This window comes from Pelobates fuscus, chromosome 2 (genome assembly GCF_036172605.1).
Source record: "Pelobates fuscus isolate aPelFus1 chromosome 2, aPelFus1.pri, whole genome shotgun sequence".
NCBI classification, from domain to species: domain Eukaryota; kingdom Metazoa; phylum Chordata; class Amphibia; order Anura; family Pelobatidae; genus Pelobates; species Pelobates fuscus.
In genome coordinates this window covers 346598004-346623157 of record NC_086318.1, presented here as the reverse complement: position 1 = coordinate 346623157, position 25154 = coordinate 346598004, and the positions used below count along the sequence as shown (strand labels likewise).

At 41.1% G+C, this 25154-nt stretch overlaps 1 protein-coding gene across 3 annotated transcripts in view; it reads left to right on the top strand.

Moving 5' to 3' along the window:
• RGS17 (regulator of G protein signaling 17) overlaps positions 1 to 25154 on the top strand; it is a 132695-nt gene that overhangs the window by 99764 nt on the left and 7777 nt on the right. For 2 of the 3 annotated variants that reach the window (XM_063441347.1, XM_063441344.1), the window contains one exon: positions 2617 to 2706. In XM_063441347.1, coding sequence (XP_063297417.1) covers positions 2617 to 2706 — 90 coding nt within the window. The remainder of the gene's footprint in view (positions 1 to 2616; positions 2707 to 25154) is intronic. The other variant, XM_063441345.1, reaches the window with a different exon arrangement.

Sequence of the window (25154 nt, the reverse complement as noted above, 5' to 3'; positions counted from 1 at the left end):
ACAGACACACACACTACCATATACAGACATGGATACCCACACTGACAAGCACACACAAATACACACTGACAAAAACATATACACTCTCAATGATAAACACACATACACACTTACTGACAAACACATATACACTCGCAGTGACAGACACATACACTCTTTGACACACACTCTCACTAACAGACACACACTAACACACACACACACACACTCACTAACAGACACACACTAACACTCACAAACAGACACACACACTCACTGACACACACTAACACTCACAAACAGACACACACACTCTCACTGACACACACTAACACTCACTAACAGACACACACTAACACTCACTAACAGACACACACACTCACTAACAGACACACACTAACACTCTCTCACTAACACACTCACTAACAAACACACACTAACTTACATTTTGGTGGATATTTTCCCTGTGGTCCAGTGGGGCTGCTGCTGGCTGGGCTGGCGGGTGGTCGGCGAGACAGGCGCACAGTTCAGGCGGGCGGCGAGGGAGCCCTGATCCTCCTACTCAGCTCCCTCGAACACCTCTCAGTGATCCCGGAGCCAGAGTGACATCATATTTCGGATACAGCATCACCGTGGGTTGCGCGAGGGAGCTGAGCAGGAAGAGCTCAGGGGAGAGCGCTCCCTCGCCGCCCGCAACATCAGGAGATGCCAGCCTCAGGGGCCCTGAGGTAGCCAGCCGGCCAGATTTCTGGTCCCCCAGGGCAAGAGGATGGCAAGGCGTTTGGGGCGTGGATTTTTTGCCGAAAGTGCCACCCAAGCCAATTGCCTTGTCAGCCTTGCGGAATATACACCGCTGTGTCTCTCTCCCAAGCCTTGGTCTGTCTTTTTTGCCCCTTCCACAACCCCTCTGTGCAGTGTGCAATTTTGGCGGCAAATTTCAATTTAGTTTTAGTCATAATCTAGTCATAATCAATAGTTTTAGTTGTGTTTTAGTCATTTGAATTGTTTTAGCTTTAGTCTAGTTTTAGTCGACTAAATCTTCAGTAAATTTTAGTTTCCATGACTAAAATCTCAGGGGTATAGTTAAAGCCTCTATCCCTCTCTTTCAAACATTTTAATTAAAGCCTCTATCCTTCTCTTTCAAACATTTTAGTCAACTAAAAAAGTTAGTCGACCAAATTAACACTGCTCTCAACTACTACTATTCTACTACTACTACTTAACGTGTAGTAAATATATATATTCTATACTAAGCTAAAAAGACATTCCCCAATTCAGTCTGTCAATCATGATTTAGTAATCATGAATCATGATGAGTAAGAATTGAAAGAGAATGCAAAAGCATAGAATTTTTCTAAAAGGTGAAAATCATAGATTTTTACAGTTAGGTTATTTTGAAATTTACTTGGAATTTTAACTTTAGTAAATAACTCTGATAGAGTTTAGAGTTTTCCCCCCAAAAATAAAACTGTCAGGAATTCAAAGTGAATTTCCAACTTATGGTCAAAATAGCGACACTGGAAAACTATGTAAGCTAGCTATGCTTCCAGATCAGCTACTTTTAAAATTCACTTTGAATTCACTTTCAATTCCTGACAATTCTCACTTTAGCAAAGTTTTGCAAATCATATTTTTGTTACCAAAATTCTGCCCATCCACACCGACATTTATTTATTTTTTAAAGAAATGGTTCGGCCATACCAAAATCTTCTCCAAAAAAATTGTGCTAAATCTAATGGAGATGTAAACTGGACTCAATAACTGGATCCTAAATAAACTAGAGCATGGTTATTCACTGTAAGTGTAAATTGTTAAATTGCTATTTTAAGCCAAATGTTCTGACTGGGAAAACTTGTTCATTGTTTACAGTGCAGATCTTTTAGCCTTAAATTTGAAATTTCGAGAGAATTCCTAAAACGTCACACTTTATTAAAGAATCTTGTTTATAACACTGTTTCTAACACTACAGAAAATCATTGCATTTTTGAAGCAACATGGACAGTTAAACCTAATGTCCAAAGGGAAATCAATTGTTTAGGTGAAGTATAGAAAAGTAGAATTGTATATAAGAGATATTTCTAACATAATGCATTTATTAATGCAGAGTTATTTCTGTGTTGGAGCTGCTAAGCTAATACTTGCTGTGTGTATGCATCTGCATGTTCATATATCACTAGCTTTCTTGTGCCAAGGGGAATGAATGATATAGCTGTTAGATATGCAGAAGTAACCTGCTGTGTCACTAGGAATTTTAGCTTCTGTTTGGAAGTTTCAAAGTATATATTTATAACATAAACAAATATGCATCTATTCAAATTTAGACAATCTGTATCATATCACTGAATGGAATTTTAATTAGTAAGTTGACTAGATAATAAGTTTGGCTAAGAGAATATCAGGAATGCATTAATGATAAAACATAATTTCCAAGGTCTTCTTTCTCGTAAAAAGCTTAGTGCAATCCAACTAGTTTTACATCTATTTTGCAACTGCAAAATTTTACAGTTGCAACATGGCTTCGTGTAAAGTTTGTGTCATGTGTATAGTTGTTCTTCTTCAAACTTTAGCTGGTCAGTTCTTTGTGTTTGAATTGCATAACTTTTTCTAGACAAAATAAAGTGTTGTACTACATTGCAGCCTCACTGTTAGGAATGAAGACAGAGGGGAGCATTCAGGAAGATCGACGCACACAGCAAAATTGGAAAGCATACAGGTCGAAGAAGAATGGTGAGTGCTCATTTCATTTTCAAGATAATTCTAGTTAACAAAAGTTCATTTTGTAAAACTATGAAATAAAGTCTATTGAAAGTTTTTTTTACAGTAATTTGATGCAGCAGCATTACAAGGGTATTTGCGGGGGTTGAATCCCTGGATATGGGGCTCTTTATGGACTGTACCAGTACTCTTGATTGGGCTTCAAGAGAATATATTTTTTTTATTTTACAGTATGAACCTGCTTCTCAAAAACATTTTGTATTAATTGTTACATAAAAATGGCTAAATGATTGGAAATTGGAGATCATCAACTTCTATCGCCGAGAAAGGGGATATTATGGGTTTCCTGAATGTGGGGTGGAACATTAGGTGTCGTTTACTGGTTATAGGGAAAGACTTTGAAGGTATGGGTCACACATAAACTTGGTAATTGGATGAAAAGGTTGGGAACGTTAAATGAATGGAGTTTGTGGATATTTTCCATGGCGCCACTCTGCCCCAGGGCTAGCTTCTGTCAGTTAATAATTTAAAAATAAAATATGTGTGGCTGCTTGAGCTACGGAAGTTTGAAGAGCAGAGGCAGACAGCGTTATTGTGCTGAAGGCTGCCAAATAAATCATATGATATCATATCCCAGTGTACACATGGAGCAAAAAGTTAAGCAGCTGCAAACAAAACTACACCTGGCCCCAGCCAAGTAAGGGATCTAGGTGACTGCTAATAAGGAAGAACATAAATGTGAGTGTGCAGTGTATGTCAAAGAGAGAATGTGAATGCTTGTATCAGAGTGAGTGTGCATGTGTGAGTCAGATATAGCAACTGTCTGTGTGTGTCAGTGAGAATGTCAGTGAGTGCTTATGTGTGTATATGGACATTCGTATGTTGGCTGAGGGGTTGGACTTTCAGAAATAACTTGAAACCTCTGGTGTAGCCTTATATATCATTGAGTATTGTTTTAGGGTAAAACCCCCAGGTGTACATGGAACTTATCCATCTAACAGTGTAGTCTTGCTCAGTATAGATGTTGCAATCATAAAGTTTATATTTTAGCCTGTAAGGGTGCTAAATATCCACAGTGGCAAGAAAAAATATCTTATCACAAAAATAGCTCTACATGAGCATATTAATGGATTTAAAAATGTATTTCATGTTAAAGTTCTTTAACATAATCATTTGAAAGAGCAATCTATATTACCAAAACCCTAAATTGAGCACTGACGTATTTCAAGCAAATCAAGGAAAGTCTGTAAATCATTTTCTCTTCTTAAAGGGACACATGGCTCCTAGCCATATTCTTTAATTTCTACAACATTAAAGGAACACTATAGTAACCGAAAGACTACAGCTTATTGCATTTGTTCTAGTGAGCAGAATTGTCCCCTTCATACTTTTTGCTGTAAACACTGTCTTTTCAGAGAAAATGCAGTGTTTACACTACAGCCTAGTGATAACTCCACTGGCCACTCCTCAGATGGCTGCTAGAGGTGCTTCCTGGGGAAGTGCTGCACAGTGCATGCAGACACTAAACTTTCCTCATAAAGATGTATTGATTCAATTCATCCCTATGAGCATATGTTGATTGGCTAGGGCTGTGTTTGACTTGTGCTGGCTCTGCCTCCTTGACAGTCTCAACCAATCCTATCGGGAAGCATTCTGATTGGCTCAGACCACCAATTTAGCAGACAGCAGCCATGTCAAAGGAAGACAGGGGCAGAGGCAGCAGCTACATACTTAGAAATAAGTAAGCTTTTACTATATTTAGTGATGGGACCTGGGGGTCTAGATAGTGGTTTAAACACTATAGGGTCAGGAATACATATTTGTGTTCCTGACTCTATACTGTTCTATTAAATGCTGTCAGGGGATAATGGTTTCAATGGATTTACGTACTACACTAAGTATGAAAATGTTACACATGCTGTTACTAAATTGACTGGGCTTTTATTTTGTGCATAACTTATATCTATACCACCAAGAGGACTGAACATGCATACATTATAGCGTGCTGCTGGAATTTGCATTTGTTGTTCTAGCACATCCCATAGATACTGAATTAGATTGAGATCTGGGGAATTTGGAGGCCAAGTCAATACCTTGAACTCTTTTTCATGTTCCTCAAACAGTTCCTGAACATTTTTTTCAGTGTGGCATGGTGCATTATCCTGCTGAAAGAGGCCACTGCCATCAGGGAACACTATTGCCATGAATGGGTGTACCTGGTCTGCAACAATCTTTAGGTAGGTGGTACGTGTCAAAGTAACATCCACATGAATGCCAGAAACCAAGGTTTCCCGGCAGAACATTGCCCAGAACATAACACTGCGTCCACCGGCCTGCATTTTTCCCGTTGTGCATCATGCTGCCATCTCTTCTCCAGGTACACGACAGAAACGCACCTAGGCCATCAACCTGATCTAAAAAAGAATGTGATTCATCAGACTAGGCAACCTTGTTACATTTCTCCATGGTGCAGTTCTGACACTCATGTCCTCATGGAAGCTGCTTTCAGTGGTGAACAGAGGTCATTGTGGGTACTCTGACAGGTCTGCGACAATACGACCCAATACACAACAAATTGTGATGCACTGTGTGTTCTGACACCTTTCTATCATGACCAGAATTAGGTTTTTCAGCCATTTGAGCTATAGTAGTTCTTCCATGTGATCAGACCAGATGGATTAGCCTTTACTCCCCACGTGCATCAATGAGCCTTGGGCGCCCATAATCCTGACACCGGTTACCCGGTTGACCTTTCTTGTACTTTTGGTGGGTACTAACCACTGCATACCAGAAACACCCCACAAGACTCGCTGATTTGGAGTTAATCTGACCCTTTCATCCAGCCATCACTATCTGGCCCTTGTAAAAGTCACGCCGATCTTTTTGCTTGCACATTTTTCCTGCTTCCAACACATGAAATTCACGTACTAACTGTTCACTTGCTGCCTAATATATCCCACTCCTTAATAAGTGCCATTGCAACAATCTAATCAATGTTATTCACTTTACCTGTCAGTGGTTTTGATGTTGTGACTGACTAGTATGTATAGTAGCAGAAAAGAGAGCACGTATGGGTCTTTGCAGGTGAATACTTCACTGCTTTACTCAAAACATTGATCAAGTTATAATGTAAAGTAGTCACCAACAAAGTAGTAGTGCACAATTTCTTGCTATTATATTCTCGGGAACACAGAGGTGTTGAGTTCCGAGTTAAACTGTTGTATGTACAAACCTGCTAAAACCATGCAATTTAAATGTCTTAATCATTACATGAGTGTACAGAGCTAACATGCGAAGGGTAATGTTAACAGTTATGTGGGAGCCCTGTAACAAGGAACAGCATTTTGGCTCTATAGTTGTCATGTGTGTGGTGTTTGGTGTTGAGGTATGTGACATATATCTGCTTAGAAAGTAGTGTGTGTTCCCAGTTTGGGATGTGGTTTTGCCTTGTGGTCAGTATGTGGAAACAATGTAATCCATCCCGGCTACTAGCTGGATGTACAGTAGAGCCCAGGAGATAGGGTTTGAGGTTGGTGGAGGTTTCGTGTATAGATCATGCCTCTAAAGTTTCACTGCTCAATTCTCTGCCATTTAGGAGTTTACCCCTTAACGCCGTTACGACGTACCATGCCGTCCTGCATTAAATGGGCTTTAAAGCCGTTGCGACGGCATGGTAACGGCTTAAGCCCCCAGGAGGAGAGGTGTACTCACCTCCGCTAGCGATCCTCTTCTGGGGGGCTGCCTGAGAGCCCAGGCATATAGCTGGCTATGGATCTGCCAGCAGGGGGACTGTCTAAAATATCAGACAGTCCCCCTGTTGGTAGGAAGAATAAAAAAAATAAAATAAACATGTTTAAAAATAAATTAAATATATAAGTATATATATTAATATTAAAATACACTTAGAATGACGTTACATATATATAATATGTATATATATTATATCTATAATAGATGTACATATATATATATTATATATAAATACGTATAATTAAAATAATAAATAAATAAAATAATAAAATAAATAAATAAAATATTGAAACAAAATTTAATATAAATTATATATGCATATGTAATTTCATTCTAACTGTATTTTGTTATTAATATATATATATATCGGTAACAAAATACACTTAGAATGACATGCTATATATATATCTATCTATATATAAAATACAAATAACCGCAAATATATATATATATATATATATATATATATATATAGATAAATACATATAATTACATAAAATATTACATTAGTATACACGTAGAATTTAAATACCTATAAATGCATATATATTAAAATTCTACGTGTATATTTAAATAATCTTTTAACGTAATTATGTGATTTGATTAATTAAAATTTGATTGACATGCCTGACAACACAGGGAGAAAGTGCAGAGAATTTAATTCGCACGCATTATATTTGACCCTGTAACTCTCCAAGACACCATAAAACCTGTACATAGGGGGTACTGTTTTACTCGGGAGACTTCGCTGAACTCAAATATTAGTGTTTCAAACTGGTAAATTGTATTACAACGATGATATTTTAAGTAAAAGTGAAGTTTTTTGCATTTTTTACAAGCAAACGGCACTTTTATGGTCTATATTATTGTTGTAATATTTTTTACTGTTTTAAAACACTAATATTTGTGTTTAGTGAAGTCTCCCGAGAATAACAGTACCCCCCATGTACAGATTTTATGGTGTATTGGAAAGTTAGAGAGTCACATATAAGGCTTGCATTTCAATTTTTTCACATTGAAATTTACAAGATTGGTTATGTTGCCTTTGAGAGCGTATGGTAGCCCAGGAATGAGAATTACCCCCATGATGGCATACTATTTGCAAAAGTAGACAACCCGAGGTATTGCAAGTGGGGTATGTCCAGTCTTTCTTAGTAGCCACTTAGTCACAAACACTGGCCAAATATTAGTTTTTTGCTTTTTTCACACAAAAACAAATATGAACGCTAACTTTGGCCAGTGTTTGTGACTAAGTGGCTACTAAAAAAGACTAAACATACCCCGCTTTCAATACCTTGGCTTGTCTACTTTTTCAAATGCTATGCCATTATGGGGGTAATTCTCATTCCTGGGCTACCACACCGTCTCAAAGATAACATTACTAATCTGGAAAATTTCAATTTGAAAATGGAATGTTCTATATTTGACCCTGTAACTTTCCAAAACATCCGTGTTATGACATTCACAGTTAAAATGTCAGACGGAAATGCAAATTTAAAAAAAAATCTTATTTTCTCACATTTATTTTATTTTATTCATAATAAATTATGTTCCATATATGAATAGTTAATGATAGATTAAAGCCCTGTTTCTCCTGAACAAAATGATATATAATAAGTGTGGGTGCATATAATTTGAAAGAGGGGAACTACGGGTGAACAGACATATAGCGCAAATTGCAGTTTTTGTTTACGTTTTGTTTTGATCAGAACGTGCACTATTGACTCCACCCTGAAGGGGTTAAATCACTATTGTTTCTGTTTATACAGATCTAGCCACACCTCCCCTGGCTTTGACTGGCACAGCCTGTATGAAAACAAAATGGTTTCCTAATTTACTTTAAATGTTTTTTATCTCCTGCTCTGTAAATTCAACTTTAATTACATACAGGAGGCTCCTGCAAGGTTTAGCAAGCTATAAGAGCAGGTGTAAAGAAATTCTAAATTAAACAGAATTTGCAATAGAGGAAGTGTAAGCATTAGATGACTCTTTACAGGAAGTGTTTAGGAAGGCTGTGTAAGTCACATGCAGGGAGGTGTGACTAGAGGCATGATCAGTGGCATAAATACCGCAGTCGCTGCGGACGCCTGCGAGCGGGTACCTGCCGCCATGTTTTGCAGCCCTGGAAATACACTCCCTAACAAGAGACACAGACTAAGTATTCATACGAACTGGTTACATTCGTATTTCTGTTATATTGTGAACTACCGAACTAGAGCGACCGCAAGCTCTGATTCTCTGGGACTGTTTTGGGCATAGGCCCATGCGTGCGGTCGGTCAAACTAAGAATTCCATGGAAATCCTGAACCCCTGAACCGATCTGGGTGATTTTTAGATATGTTGGTCCCCCAGATCGGGGTTATCAGGAGATATGACTATATTGGGGTTTCCATGTGTTTTGGGGGTATTTTTTATAATGTTATAAAAATGTGTGTTTTTGTGTCTTAACATAATTGAGTTAAAACAGTGCTTGACTCAATTATCTCACAGGTACAGAAGAGGGATTAACCTATTCTGTGTGGGAGTGTCCTGGATCTGAGAGCCAATGTGATTGTGTATTTGTTTCTACTGTGGTTTACTCTCAGGTCCAGGGGGGAGTGCCCCTTGCATGGGGACTTGCATAAAAGGCCAGTTGTGGCTGCCAATAAACGGGTTCCTGCCTACCCTCAACATAGAGTCTCATCTCATGTGTGGGGGGGAACAGTTGTATCTACTCTGTGGATTGCTATATCACTATACTATCTGGGTTATAATCACTTGCTCTTTTAAGAACATATTGCTACCCTCTCTTGGAGGAGAGGTCTACCCACTGGAAGCTGGATCCTGGTCTTGGGTCCAGGGTGGGTAAAGGACAGTGAGACCTCAACCAAACTCTAACGCTGGAAGTGGGGACTACAGTGCTAATGGTGTCTGGTGCAGTGCTTGTGGTACTCGGCAAGCACTAGGAAGCAGTGATTGGTGGAGGCACTCAGTCGGGGTGCCAGGCGGTCTGCCACACTGGCCATATCCATGGCAGCACAACAATGGGTAATACCCTAGCAATAACCAAGGGAGGGAAAAAACACAGACACCATATGAAATTTAATGCAAAGTGTATTGTTACCAAAAACCAAACACATGGAACTTAATTTACACCAAAGAAATTCAACCGTTAAAGGCTGGATCACTTAGAGGTTGGATCACTTTCCAAAACTTATCCAAATGTCCTGCTTTAACATCCAATTTGTAATGTCTGATAAATGTATTGGATGAGGGCCAATTAGCTGCTCTAAAAATCAGTTCTGTAGAAACTTTAACTGCTGCTGCCCAAGATGAGGAAAAAGATCTGAGAAATGGGCTTTAATTCCCTCAGGTACTGGATCTCCCAAAGCCTGGTACACCTTTACAATAGCCAAAACAATCCATCTGCTTATAGAAGCTTTAGAAGCCATAGTCCCCTTTTTTATTCCATTAGGAAGGACAAATAGCCTCTGAGAGTAATGCCAGGAAGCAGTCCTATCTACATATATTCTAAGATACCTCACCAGGTCTATTGTAGATAGATCCAAAACCTCATCTGAATGGAGAGCATGGAGAACAATCTCCTCATTAATATGAAAAGAAGAGGTTACTTTAGGCCGGAACTCCAGAACTGTATGTATGATAACTCTCCTGTCTGATAGTGAGCAAATGAGGAGATACGGTTTCTAGAGGTTTGAATGGATATGATTTAAGTGCCTTTAAAACCAATGGTGATCCCATGGAGGAGACAAAGGCTTGGTCAGAGGATGGATTTTCAATACTGCTGCAAGAAATATGGCCACATCTGCATCAAATGCCTTTTTGTGGTTCGTGAGGGCTGATAAGGCTGACCTTCAAAGTGTTAAAACGTAGTCCTTTATCTAAGCCAACTTGCAGGAATTCCAAAATGTCCTTAGTAGAAGGTCTATGAATTATAGCGTGTTGCTGGAATTTGCATTTGTTGTTCTAGCACATCCCATAGATACTGAATTAGATTGAGATCTGGGAACACTATTGCCATGAATGGATAAGGTCCTAGAAGAAAACACATCCAAAACTTTATTAATGTGGATGATGTAGAGCATTTTCTTGCTTGTAGAAGAGTGTTAATAACCAACTGGGAGAAACCTTTACCCTTTAGCCTTTCCCTTTCAAATTCCATGCCATCAACCTGTTGGATGCCGGGTCTGGATGGAGAACGGGACCTTGATGTAGAAGGTCTGGGACTATCGGGAGCTGTAATGAGGGTTCCTTGCAAAGACTCATAAGAAGTGGTAACCATGGTCTGCGAGGCCAAAGCAGAGTCACTAGAAGGATGGATATCTTTTCTTGCCTCAGCCTCCTTAAAATTGGAAAGCTAAGAGGGAAAGGAGGGAAAACATATCCCAGGTTGAATCTCCAGCTACAAGACAGAGCATCTCTCCCTAGAGCTTGAGGGTCTTTGTGCTTCATCATTAAACTATGTACCTCCCTGTTTTTGCGAGTGGCCATTAGATCCACTAGAGGAAAACCTCATCTCTTCACAATTAACCAGAACATGCTGCTTGATAGGCTCCATTTTACCAGGTCCATCTGGAAGCTGCTGAGGTAGTCTGCTACTGAGTTTTCCACTCCCAGTAAGTGGACTGCTCTCAGACCTGCCAGGTGTGTCTGCATCCAAGACATACGTTGATTTATTATCATCATCTGATGACTCCTCGTCCCACCCTGATGATTGATAAATGTGACCACTGCAGTATTGTCTGACCTTATCTTGACCCACTGATCTAGCACCACCCGAAGTTCCAGTAGATTGGAGTATTGGCTGTTTTGAATCTCCATCTTTCTTGAGCATAGTTGTCTAGGCAATGGGCTTCCCATCCCCACTGGCTGGCATCCGTTATTATCACTGCCTGTGTTACTTCTCCTAATGGAAAACATCTGGAATGAGTGTCCTTCTTTAACCACCAGATCAGGTATTGATGAACTTCTGAAGGGACTTTGATGGCTTGATGAAGATTCCCTGATGTAAATTGGTGAAGGAAATTAGACTGATACCCTGCTACCTCAGGTTTGCGATCAGAAACACTAGGATCTTTATAAATGTCCTTGGAGCCATGCTTAATTCAAAGGGGAGGGCTCTGAATTGTAAATGACCCTGCTCCACCGCAAATCTCAGATATACGGCCTTGATGATGGATCAAAAGGATTCCATCTTGAATTTCCTTATCTTTAGGTGAAGATTCAGTCTGTGTAAATCTAGAATGGATGTCCATCCTACTGAAGCTTTCTTTGTAAGGAAGAGATGGGAGTAAAATACATGACTCTTTTCCAGATTTGAAATTTGTACTATAACTCCTTGTTCTTGAAGGGAGCAAATACATTCATGTAAGGCCAATCACTTTTCTTTGTCCCCTGGCCATCTTGTAATTTGGAATGATCGAACTGGAGGTTTTTGGTTGAACTCTAGAAAGTATCCTCTTTTGATGATATCAAGGACCCACCTGTCTTGTGTAGAGACTTCCTATGCCCTTCGGAATAGGAACAGATGTGCCCCTACTCCTCCTGACTGGGAGTCATAAGGGTCTAGTGTTCTTGGAAGATATAATTCCTCCGGATTTTTATTCTCTGAACCCAGGTTTACCACTCCTCCAGGTCTGGGATCTTCCATATTCTCTTCCCTAGTCTGTATGCTCTGTTTTTCTCAAAAGTAATAACCTTCTGAGGATCTTTTAGGATGAAAAGGAGGTTTAGTTCTGTGATCTTGTTGTAAAAATGCTTTTCTACCTTCCACTGCTCTCTTAATACAGTCATCTAGGTTCTTGCCAAATAGCATATCCCCATGAAAAGGAAGCGTACACCAGCTATTCTTGGAGAAGGAATCCGCTGACGAGGAGCTTTTCCCACACCATATGGGTATGTGGAATTCAGGTTGCTGACTACACTTCAGTAGATGTAAAGTCCTATGCTGAGCAACATTGCATTAACAATATTCAGCTAGAAACCAGAAATTAACTTAGTTCCTTCGGGACCACTTTTGATGTGTAAATAATTGATTTCTCTTTTGCACAATATGAATACTAAATACTGCAGGGCAGTTCTTTCCATTCCCTACAGTTAAAGACTGAATTTGGTAGCTTCTGGGGGTGATGGTTATTTTCTGATTTATTTTGATTGGTTGAGAAGAACCCTCAATGCATTTTTTTTTTTGTTTCTCATAGTCACTACACATGGGATGGTGGATGAGATGGAACTTACCAGCAGCCCTCACTCACTTATTATACATTTATTAGTGATTGTGTTCTTTCAGTGCTGTTGGGGATCTTTTTTTTTTGTTTTGTTTTGTTTGTGTTTTTTTTATTCAATGCTCAGGGGCCAGGGTGGTTGAAATAACAAAACAGATGCAAAAATCCTCTGTCAGCTGTTTTGTTTGCATGTCAGATGGCATTAAATGGACCATTGGTTTTATCTGAAATATGTTTGTTCCTCTGGAGCACTGCATGCCCTAAACAACCATTCCGATTTTTTTCAAATTCACTTTCTCCAGGGAAAGATATATTTTGTCTTCTCTGGTTGAACAAGCTTTAGGAGGCTTTTGTATAGAGACTCAGCCTTTTCAAACCTGACATGTACATGGTTGCCAGCAGCATGGAAGGGAAACTGAAAATTAAACTATATATTCAGTAAGGAATTACACTAATGTTAAATATTCAGTGTATATTCTGATTAAATAGAAATCATTTGTTCCTGAATTACTCTAATATGTTATAAACCCTTAAGTTGGTTAAACCTTATGTTAGTTGTTTTCTTGGCAAATTCTCAAGTTACCAAATTATCCTATGAGCATAAATAGGGGATTTTATAATTAACAGATCAAGAAATGTAATAAATATTAGCCAATATGATACACAAAACATACATCACCACTTCTACTATCCTCACATCAGTCTTCGATTAACCCCTGTCATGAAGAACCTTAAAGATATTTCTAAACTATACATTGGAGTTGCTAGGGGAGAGCTTTAGAGACTGAAACCCTGGATTTGAGATTTGTAGCCCCGATCCCTTAATGTAGTAATTTAATCAAGCTTGACAAATATACCGTACCATGAGAGGTTGTATGACTGGTTTCAATGATGACCTATCAGACTATTTTTTTGAGTTGCATCTCTGCATTTTAGCACGGATTTAATTTCCTATGTCACACTCTGAGAGGCTTCCTCAAAACTAAAGTGAACCGGTCATTCACAAATTAAAGAGGGAAATGTATGTTTTGTTGTGGCATAAACTTGCAACCTCATATTCTTCAGGTAAGCAACCAAATAGAGCAAATGAACTGGTTAAACAACTGTAGAAAACATTTCTTAAATATTGTTAAAAACAATAAATATATAAATAATGAGCAAAATATATAAAACCAAAATGCTAAAGTTATGTAAAAAGTCCTCCAGCCACCTTTCTTTTATACCAAAATAAGTGGAAACATATTATACCAAAAAACTTGTTTTCAAAAATCGATTTATCTCTTGTTCATAATAGCGGCTTTAGTCACACCATATAGCCATTGTATTTCAGCCCATTTAATTTTACATAGTACCCTGATATTGGTCGTGAAATATATCTGGCTTGGAGAAATGTTTCATGTTGGCTACTTTTGTGTCAAATTTGAAATTCACTCTGAATTCACTTTGAATTCCTAACAGTATTTGAGGCAGTACAGATACATACTATAATACTGTAGCTCAAATTGCTGAAAACCATAATGCTGGCCATGATAGAAAGGTGTAAGAATACACAATGCATCACTGTTTGCTGTGTATGGGGCTGTGTAGCTGCAGACCGGTCAGATGACTCCTCTCCATAGCCAAAAGAGCCTTCAATGGGGACATGAGCATCATAAACTGCACCATGGAGCAACAAAAGAAGTTTGTCAGGAGTTTGTTTTCTTTTACGTCAGGAGGATGGTACGTTTCCTATGTTTTCCTGGAATAGAGATGGCAACAGGATGGGAAGAAGGCAAGCCAGCGGAAACAATGTTATGCTCTGTGCAATATTCTGCTGGAAAACCTTGGGTTTTGGCATTCATGTAGATGTTACTTTGACATGTACCATCTACCTAGAGATTGTTGCAGACCATGTACACCCCTTCATGGCAATGATGTTCCATGATGGCAGTGGCCTCTTTCAGCAGGATAATGCACTCTGCAACACAACAAAAAAGTTTAAGGAATGGTGGCCCACCTCGCAACTCGCAGGCATTAATATGCTGCTAATGTTTTGGTGCCAGATACCACAGGACACATCCAGAGGTCTTGTGGAGTCCATGCTAAATGCATCAGAGCGGTTTAGTCAGTACAAGGGGGACCTACATGAGGCAGGTGGTTTTAATGTTGTGGCTGATCAGTGCAATATTTAATGAACACTGAATTGATACTTAAATCAAAATCTGGTTTAAAATAGCAGAATAATAAAGAATAGTCAATTTAAGTAATTATTTTAGTACCATTTATTGTAGTCTCTTTGTAAATTCTGGTTGCAAACCTCTAGGATTATAACTGGTGCTTATATTGTCAATATATTTTAAGTTCTGATACATACATTTAAAAATATTAATATAGAAATTAATGCCTTTCTTTGACTCAAATTGTTGAATAGATCGTGCCTGTGTATAGAATATAAGACATTATCTGCAAATGGGACATGTTTAATGGAATGTAAAAATACATACTTCATGCATTTTTGGATCAAAATATGTTCCCACAGATTCTAAATATGGGAAATCCTCATAAGCTTGGGAAGGTAAGGCACATCTTTGTTTTGGCAAACATCCAAAATATGGTTTAACCTCACACAGCAAGACTGCCAACAATTTGAGATCAGACTGTTTGTAAGCAGCTATTTTAAACTTAATAGGTCTTGGGAATCAGCTATATGTTTACAAAAGAATGAAGAAAAGCTTTTTGAATACCCTAACTAAAATGTCTTTAAGGAATAATGTGTGTTTACATTGTAATAGTAAAATTGTAAAAGTAAAAGTAATGATGTGTCACTAGTGCTATCGAGAAATTAAAACAAGATAATAGAGTGTGGCTGAGTCAGGATGTGGGATTGTGGGCTCAGAGCAAAATGCTGTTAAAACTGTTTACTGATCATATGAAAAGTATATTTAAACATTTTAAACATTTGTGATACCTGGATGGATGGATGGATGGATGGACAGAAAGACAGACAGGCAGGAAGTCAGATAGACACACAGATTCATACATACACAGACACACATACACACACACACACACACACACATGCATATTAATTTTCTTGTCCTAAGAAAATATGTATAATTCTGAAATAACCAAATTTAAACAGGTCAGATATTTTTAGCTCAGTTTTTTTCTAAAATTGCATCCCCTTACTAAATTCACCATACGTGCCAGTTTAAGGAATAACACTGGTAGTAAAAACCCTGCCTATAATACATCCAAATAATTTAAGTCATGTTAGTAGTGTGCTTTGAAAGAAAAAATACCTAAAGCTCATCCAAGAAGTTCAATTCTTGAAAGCTAAATTCTACTCTATCCCATATATAAACAATATATTGTCCCAGAGACAATAAGATAGAACAGTCCTCTACCCAACATTGGCCCATCGGATATGTACGTATAGGCGTATGTATGTGAGATATAGACAAAAAGTATGAAATTAGATATTTAATTGGCTAATACTTATGTCATCAGTTACAAACCAAAGGAGATATATGTTTCAAAACTTACAAGCGTATCATCATGGGAATTCTAAACAGAAATTGAGTGTCATATAAAGACTTTATCATTTGCTGAGATTTGGTGATCCATATTTAAAGGTATACTTCAAACACAGTGCTTTTACATGGTTAATGGGAAAATGGCTGTCCCTTTTGTATTATTTTTTTTAAAGTACCGATTTTAAGAGACAATCAGACAGCTTTGAGGGTACTCTTGCTTACTCGTTTTGAGCACTCACGCAAAGCGTGTGTGAGAGCTTCTCATAGCATTGGATTAGACTTGTTGGCTAGTGAGAATCTCTCATGGTACAGTAGAGCTGCAGTGATGATATATCTCACTACTAGATTATAATTATATGATCTGTTTTTTTCACAGGAACAGGGATTCCCCTAAATCCTAATAAACTTTAGAACACTCCGGTGTTAAGAATAAATGTATATATTTCTAATGCCAGCGATTTCCTTTAAGAAACCTAATGCAGGAAGGCCTGGGGTTTGGGGAAGAATAAAAAAGCAGGCTGGTTTAATTGTCAAAGTTCTCCATTTGGATTCTCAAATCCAACATATCTCTTTTGGATTAAGCCGTCTATGATTAAGTTAGAAAACACGTTGTTTAGAGACGCAGTTAAGACCTGGGCAAAGGTTAGTGACCAGATTTGGAATTAAAGACTATCTCACTCAGGCTACACCTCTTAAAATTCTCAAATATTATATGCAGGATTTAGATGTATCTGGATGGGATCATATGGGTATTAATACCTTAGCCGATATTATGAAAGATGGGAAAATATTGCTGTAACGGATGCCCTATACTCCAGCTGAGTGTATCTGTGTAGAATCTCCTGACATCCAAGTATGTTTCCTCTGTATTCTCCATTGGAACATTGCTGGTTCAGTCGCTCTCCATTAATTCGGCTATTATCGTGGCTTTTGGTTTGTTGCTTGCCACTATGCCTCGAGCTTCCAACAGTTCCTTCAGTGTTGTTCGTTTAAGCCGTTCGTATCTGTGGGTCATTCACTTCTTCTTTCAGTTCGGGATATCCATTCGGGAGAAAGATCCTGCCGCTTGCCACCAGTGTACCGGATCCCCTATACTCTGGCTGAGTATATCCGTGTAGAATCTCCTGACATCCAAGCATAGAAGAAGTTGTAGTGATTATAACTCTGTCACGACTACTAGTGTGGTCCAGCACGCAGAAACTATGTAAACATATACATATACAAGGAAAGGGAAATAAAAGGACAGAGCGTAAGCCGGACCTTTGAATGGCCGGACTAATACGCTAGAGACAGAGAATGGTCAAAGGGAAAGCCGAGGTCAGGGAAGCCAGAAAATACACAATACCGTAAACACAAGCCAAGTCAGGGAAACCAGAATTTAGAATAACCAGGGAAAAGCCAAGATCAGGATACCAGGAAATCAGAAACACGAAAAATGAGCACTCTCAGGAAACCAGGAAACGGAAACCACGACAGGGCAAAGTACTGGGGTGAGTTAGGGATTTAAATATCCCTCTCTATGCTCTGATTGGTCAGAGGGCGACCTCTGACCCCAAAACGTGCGTGTGCGTTGACGTCGTGACGTCACGCACACGTTGGTATAATTCCCGGGGGCGGGGCTAGCGATAGACGCGACCATGCGGTCGGCGCCATCTTGGATTTGGGCGTGATGCCCGGAAGACCTGGGGGAGCGGTTCCCGGCTCGCCGACGAGCAGGTAAGCTCGTGTTGTCGTCGAGGCTGTGCCGGTCGGGCACGGGCGTGAGACTCGGCGGGCCGGCGACCGCAACAGTACCCCCCACTCGAAGACCGCTCACCGGGCGGGAAGGACCCGGCTTAAGAGGAAAGCGGTTGTGAAACGACCGGACAAGACGGGGCGCATGAACCCGGTCAGCAGGAACCCAACAACGTTCCTCGGGACCATAACCCTTCCAGTCAACAAGATAGGACAAGATACCTCTGGACATTTTGGAATCCATTATAGAACGAACTTCGTACTCCTCCTGGTCACCCACTACCAAGGGCGGAGGAGGTGTGGATATCCTGGTGTATAGATTGCAAGTAAGGGGTTTGAGCAAAGATACATGAAACGTATTGGCGATCCTCATATGAGCAGGAAACGCCAAGGAATAGGTCACTGGATTGATACGTCGGATGACTCGAAAAGGACCTATGTACCGAGGGACAAATTTCATGGACGGAACCTTAAGTTTGATATGTCGTGTGGAGAGCCACACCTTGTCACCTGGATGATAGACAGGATTGGCACCCTGTTTCTTGTCAGCTTGGACTTTTGCACGTAACAAAGCCTTTTGCAGAGCTGAATGAACGGAATCCCAAGTATCATGAATAGATTCTAAACGGGTGTTTAAAGCAGGAATGTCCATGTCTGAGAATTCAGAAGGGAAAATAGTGGGGTGATAACCCCGATTTACAAAGAATGGACTATGATTAGAAGATTCATGAGTCGCGTTGTTCCTGGCGAACTCAGCCATGGGTAAGAGTTCATACCAGTTAGACTGATTGGCATTGATAAAACAACGTAAATAGGCTTCTAAAGACTGATTAGCCCTCTCTGCTGCTCCATTTGTTTGAGGATGATAAGCTGACGAAAAGGAGAGTTCGATGCCCAATTGTTTACAAAAGGAACGCCAAAACCTAGAAATAAATTGGGTACCTCTGTCAGATACTATGCTTTTGGGTACACCGTGCAACCGAAAGATCTCTCTCAAGAATATTTGAACTAGATCTTGAGCAGATGGTAATTTTTTAAGTGGAATAAAATGTGCCATCTTCGAGAATCTATCGATGACCATAAGGACTGTATTGAACCCGTTTGAACAGGGTAGATCCACAATGAAATACATGGCTAAATGGGTCCATGGAGCATTAGGTACGGGCAGTGGTTGTAACAGTCCAGGGGGTGATCTAGGAGGAACTTTAGAAACGGCACATATTTGACATGCCCCCACATAATCTTTGATATCATTGCTAAGAGTAGACCACCAAAACCTCCTGGAGATAGCAGAGAGGGTTTTATGGACTCCAGGATGACCTGCTGTGAGGTTATCATGGAATAAATCAAGTACCTTTTTTCTTAACGGAGGTGACACATACAGTTTATCCTGAGGTTTTCCCCACGGGTGCCTGAGTTTGATCTGCTATTATGGCAAAGAAGAGTGGAGAAGACACCTCGGAAACTGTGGTGGCAATGAGGCATTCTGGAGGTATGATAGCAAATATCTCTTGTTCAGGAACTTCATCTGTCTCAAATTGTCTAGAAAGTGCATCTGCCTTTGTGTTCTTAGTTCCAGGCCTATAAGTAATTACGAAATTGTATCGGGAGAAGAACAATGACCATCTAGCCTGACGAGAGGACAATCTCTTAGCGTCCCCAATATAAGCCAAATTCTTATGATCAGTGAAGATCAAAAGTGGCTCTTTGGAACCTTCCAAGAGATGCCTTCATTCCTTAAGGGCAAGTACAATGGGCAAAAGTTCCCTATTCCCTATGTCATAGTTCTTCTCTGCAGGTGTGAGTTTGCGAGAGTAAAATCCACAGGGATGTAAAGGCGTCTCAGGATTTTCTCTCTGAGACAGAATGGCTCCAACTCCTGTTTCTGACGCATCCACTTCTAGGATAAATGGTTTGGTTAGATCAGGATGGGTCAGGACAGGTGTTGAGGAAAATAAAGATTTTAACTGTTCAAATGCCTCTCTTGCTTCTTTGGGCCAAGATATGCAATTTGCTCCTTTTTTGGTTAAATTGGTTATAGGAGAAATTACAGAAGAAAACCCTTTAATAAATTTGCGGTAGTAATTCGCAAAACCTATAAAGCGCTGTGTAGCTTTAAGGCCCTTGGCCAAGGCCACTGTAAGACTGCCTCCAGCTTGCGGGGATCCATCTGGAAACCGGACGGAGATATAATATATCCAAGGAATTGTATCTCCGTTTGGTCAAACTGGCATTTCTCCAGTTTACAGTAAAGACCGTTCTGTAACAGGGTTTTGAGTACTACTCTCACATGTTCGTGGTGTGTCTCTAGGTCTGGGGAATAGATGAGAATGTCGTCCAGGTACACTAGAACGAACATGTGGAGGTACTCTCTTAGGACATCGTTAATAAAATCCTGGAATACCGCTGGAGCGTTGCATAATCCAAACGGTATAACCAGGTATTCGTAATGTCCCATTCTTGTGTTAAATGCGGTCATCCACTCGTGACCATCCTTAATCCTGACTAGGTTGTACGCACTTCTGAAATCGAGCTTAGTGAAGACTCGAGCTCCTTTCAGTCTGTCAAATAGCTCTGATATAAGGGGAATAGGGTAGGCGTTTTTTATAGTAATCCTATTCAAACCCCTATAGTCGATACAGGGGCGTAGGTCTCCTTCTTTTTTAGAGACAAAGAAGAACCCAGCCCCGGCGGGTGAGGAGGACCTACGGATATGACCCTTTCTGAGAGCATCCTTTATATACTCTTCTAAACAAAGATTGTCTTGGGGGGATAAAGCATAAACTCCTCCCTTTGGAGGCATAGTACCTGGTAATAAATGTATGGCACAGTCATAGGGTCTATGTGGAGGTAACCCCTCTGACTGGAATTTGTTGAACACCTCCTTTAAATCCAAATACTGCGGCGGTATCTGTGTGGTCAGGGGAGGTGCAATAGGAATATTGATGGTACCAATAGGTTGTGGTATCTGCTTTAAGCAAACACCTTTGCATCTCTCATCCCAACTTACAATCTCTCCTTCAACCCAATCTAAACGTGGATTGTGTTTCAGGAGCCAAGGGAAACAGAGTATTATCGTACATGTAGGTGAAGATATGATTTGAAAGACCATCTCTTCAGAGTGAAGAATACCCACTGAGACAGTAATTGGCAGAGTTTCGTGTGTGATGAAAGGCTGGGTAAGAGGCCTTCCATCAATGGCCTCGACTGCTATAGGTCTCTCTTTCAGTCTTAAGGGCAGGAGATATTTTGCAGAGAATTCTCCGCTGGCCCAGAGTCAATCATAGCCTCACACTGTACAGTGATTTTCTTAAAAGACAAGGTAACTCTGACAAGGAAACGGTTCTTAGTCAATTTAAGGGACATATACATCACACCTAAGGTCGGTCCCCGTACGTGCCTTAGGTGTGCAAGTATTCCGGCCGAACCGGGCATGACAATCTTTGATGCCCCTTCTTGCCACAATACATACATAGCCCTTCGTTACGTCTGTGTTGTCTCTCTGCCTCAGTGAGTTTAGCACTACCCAATTGCATGGGTTCAGGTTCTGGAGGAGGAGCTTGGCTACTCACCACTGGATTAGAGAAACGAGGGGCTATGGACAAGTTAGGACGTCTATTACGTTGTTTGTTTTTCTCTCTTTCTCTGAGCCTGTTATCGATATCTATCATGTACGCAATAAACTCATTGAGATTAACCGGAAGGTCTCTAGCTGCGGTCTCGTCCTGTATACTCTCAGCTAGACCTTCAGAGAAGGCAGCCACCAAACGACTATTGGTCCAGTCAACTTCGGATGCCAGTGTTCTGAACTCTATGGCGTAATCGGCTACAGAGCGACTGCCTTGTTTTATTCTCATAAGGGCTTTGGCCGCGTTCTTCTCCCTGCCTTTAGGTTCAAAAGTAGCCTTAAATGCTGTGAGGAAGACACTGTAATCACGGGCTACTGCGTCTCCACTCTCCCATAAGGGGTTAGCCCAGGTTAAGGCCTTTCCTGTTAATTGGTTCATCAGATAGGCAATTTTTGATCTATCTGTAGGGAATAAACCTGGGGAGGCTTCGAAGTGGTATTCAATTTGGTTTAAAAAAACTCTAAATTATTTGGAATCACCTCCATAATGAGGGGGAGGTGAAAGGGTTATGGACGGTGGTTTATGTGGCACGGGAACCACTACAGGTGGCGGAACCACAGGTGGTACAGGAGGGACCTCTAAATTATCAGTCCTCTGGAGCAAGGTCTGAAATGCCTGGGCAAATTGGTCTAACCTGTGGTCCATATCCTCCACCCTACTCTCACAAGCAATCATATGTTTGCATAGTTCTGCAGGATCCATGGCCCTGTCGTAATGTCACGACTACTAGTGTGGTCCAGCACACAGAAACTATGTAAACATATACAAGGAAAGGGAAATAAAAGGACAGAGCGTAAACCGGACCTTAGAATGGCCGGACTAATACGCTAGAGACAGAGAATGGTCAAAGGGAAAGCCGAGGTCAGGGAAGCCAGAAAATACACAATACTGTAAACACAAGCCAAGTCAGGGAAACCAGAATTTAGAATAACCAGGGAAAAGCCATGATCAGGATACCAGGAAATCAGAAACACGAAAAATGAGCACTCTCAGGAAACCAGGAAACGGAAACCACGACAGGGAAAAGTACTGGGGTGAGTTAGGGATTTAAATATCCCTCTCTATGCTCTGATTGGTCAGAGGGCGACCTCTGACCCCAAAATGTGCGTGTGCGTTGACGTCGTGACATCACGCACACGTTGGTATAATTCCCGGGGGCGGGGCTAGCGATAGACGCGACCACGCGGTCGGCGCCATCTTGGATTTGGGGCGTGATGCCCGGAAGACCTGGGGGAGCGGTTCCCAGCTCGCCGACGAGCAGGTAAGCTCGTGTTGTCGGCGAGGCTGTGCTGGTCAGGCACGGCCGTGAGACTCGGCGGGCCGGCGACTGCAACAAACTCCCAATCCCCCAAACATGAGCCAAGACTTCATGAAGGGGTAAAGCATTCTGTTTAATGCAAGCCACAGCTGGCCTTTTATGCAACTCACCAAGCAAGGTGTACGCCCTTGTTGGGGACAGGGACACAAAACGTAACAACCAATAACAACACGGTTACAAAGTGTGACACTCCCAATACAAACATATAATCCCTCCCCTCTGCCTGGGAGATAATTGAGGCAGATACTGCATTAACCCAATTATCTCCAGGCAGAAAAAAACACAATTTACAAAACCCCCAAAGTACCCCCAAAACACATAAAGTCCCAACAATTATGATATCCCCTGATAGCCCTGAACTGAGTGACCAACATATCCAAGAATCACACAGATCAGTTGAGGGGATCAGGAATTCTATGGAAGTCCCATTTTGATCGACCGCACGCATGGTTTAATGCCCAAAACAGTTCCAGAGAATCAGGCTGTGTGGTCTACTTCGAAGATTCGAAATACCATTCAAAAAGCGGAATGCAGCCATTCGTAGATAATGTCATCTTGTGTCTCTTGCCCGTGGGTTTCCCTTCACCGAATGCCGCTCGACTCCCACTCGAATAGCTGAACCTCCATGGAACGCAAAGTTTTAGCAGTGTTCGCGCCATCGAGTGTACGATATGAGTTCCATGAACTCGACGACCAAACACTGCTCATTATACTTGGGCTTAATATGGCTGCGGCTACGTGGTCGAAAGGCACTTCGGATGACTTCTGTAGTTCAAAGTGCCGCTTCGAATTTCTAAGTATGGCCATGCCAGTACACAAAGGCACACACAAAATAGGGATTTTATCACATAGCTTCCAACCCAGTGGGTTGGCTTGGGGATGTCCGGGAAATACGGGGCATTTCGTCGAGACAACCCATCTGCATTGGTGTTCTGTTTTCCTAGTCTGTACTGCATGGTGAAGTTATATGGCTGAAGCGCCAAGCTCCATCTTAACAGTCTTGGATTGTCTCCTGCCACTCTGTTGATCCAAATCAGGAGGTTGTGATCAGTCATGACGGTGAAGGAGTGCCCATACAAATAAAGCTGAAGTTTCTTGAGGGCCCAAACTAGGGCTAGGCACTCATTTTCCACGATGGCATAACAGACTTCTCTGGTTATCAGTTTTCTGCTCAGATATGCCACCGGGCGCTCCATGCTATATTCTCCGACCTGGCTTAATACAGCTCCCAGTCCAAACATTGAGGCATCTGTATGAACGAGAAATCTTTTAGTTAGTTAGGATGCTAATACAGGTGCCTCGCTTAGTGCCGTCTTCAACTTCTTGAAGGAGTCCGTACACTCTGGGGACCATAAAACTTGTCTGGGCAGGGAATTTTTTGTGAGGTCAGTAAGGAGCTTAGCTATGGCACTATAGCCTTGTACAAACCTCCAGTAATAACCGGCTGTCCCTAAAAAAGCCGTTACTTGAGTTTTGGTACAGGGTTGGGGCCACTGGGTTATGGCTTTAATTTTGGCTGGTTCAGGTCGCTACTTGCCGGAGCCCACTCGGTGTCCTAAGTATTGGACCTCTGCCACCCCTACATGGCATTTGTCAGGCTTCAAGGTTAGACCAGCAGTTTGAATTCTTTTGAGCACCACAGATATGTGTTTCAGGTGGGCTTCCCATGTGCAACTGAATTTAACTATATCATCCAGGTATGCACAGATGAAGCTCTGAAATCCCTCTAAGAGCCGGTCAGTCATCCTCTCGAAGGTAGCGGGGGCATTCTTCATTCCAAATGGCATGACCTTGATTTGGTACAGGCCAAATGGGGTGACGAATGCCGACTTGGGTATGGCTTCAGGCTCCAAGGGGATTTGCCAATACCCTTTGCACAGATCTATAATGGCCAAATAATTCCCTCCTGCCATCCGGTCTAATAGTTTGTCTACTCTGGGCATGGTGTAGGCATCAGTCACTGATCGGTCGTTGAGCTTGTGGTAATTGACGCAAAAGTGGGTCGTACCATCCCGCTTAGGTACCAGGACCACCAGCAAAGCCCAAGGACTCTGGGAGGGTTCTACTGCACTTAATTCCTGCATGTTCTGGATTTTCTTGTGCATGCTCTCTCTAACTGCCTCAGGGATATGATATGGTTGCTGCCTGAGGGGTACTTGACTGTGGACTGCCAGTGTCGTGTATCCTGGTAGGGCAGAAAACATATCGCTAAATTCCACTAGCAATTGGGAGGCTTGCTGTCTTTTCTCAGGACTTGAGTCAGCTCCTAAACTAACCTGCTCTACTCCAA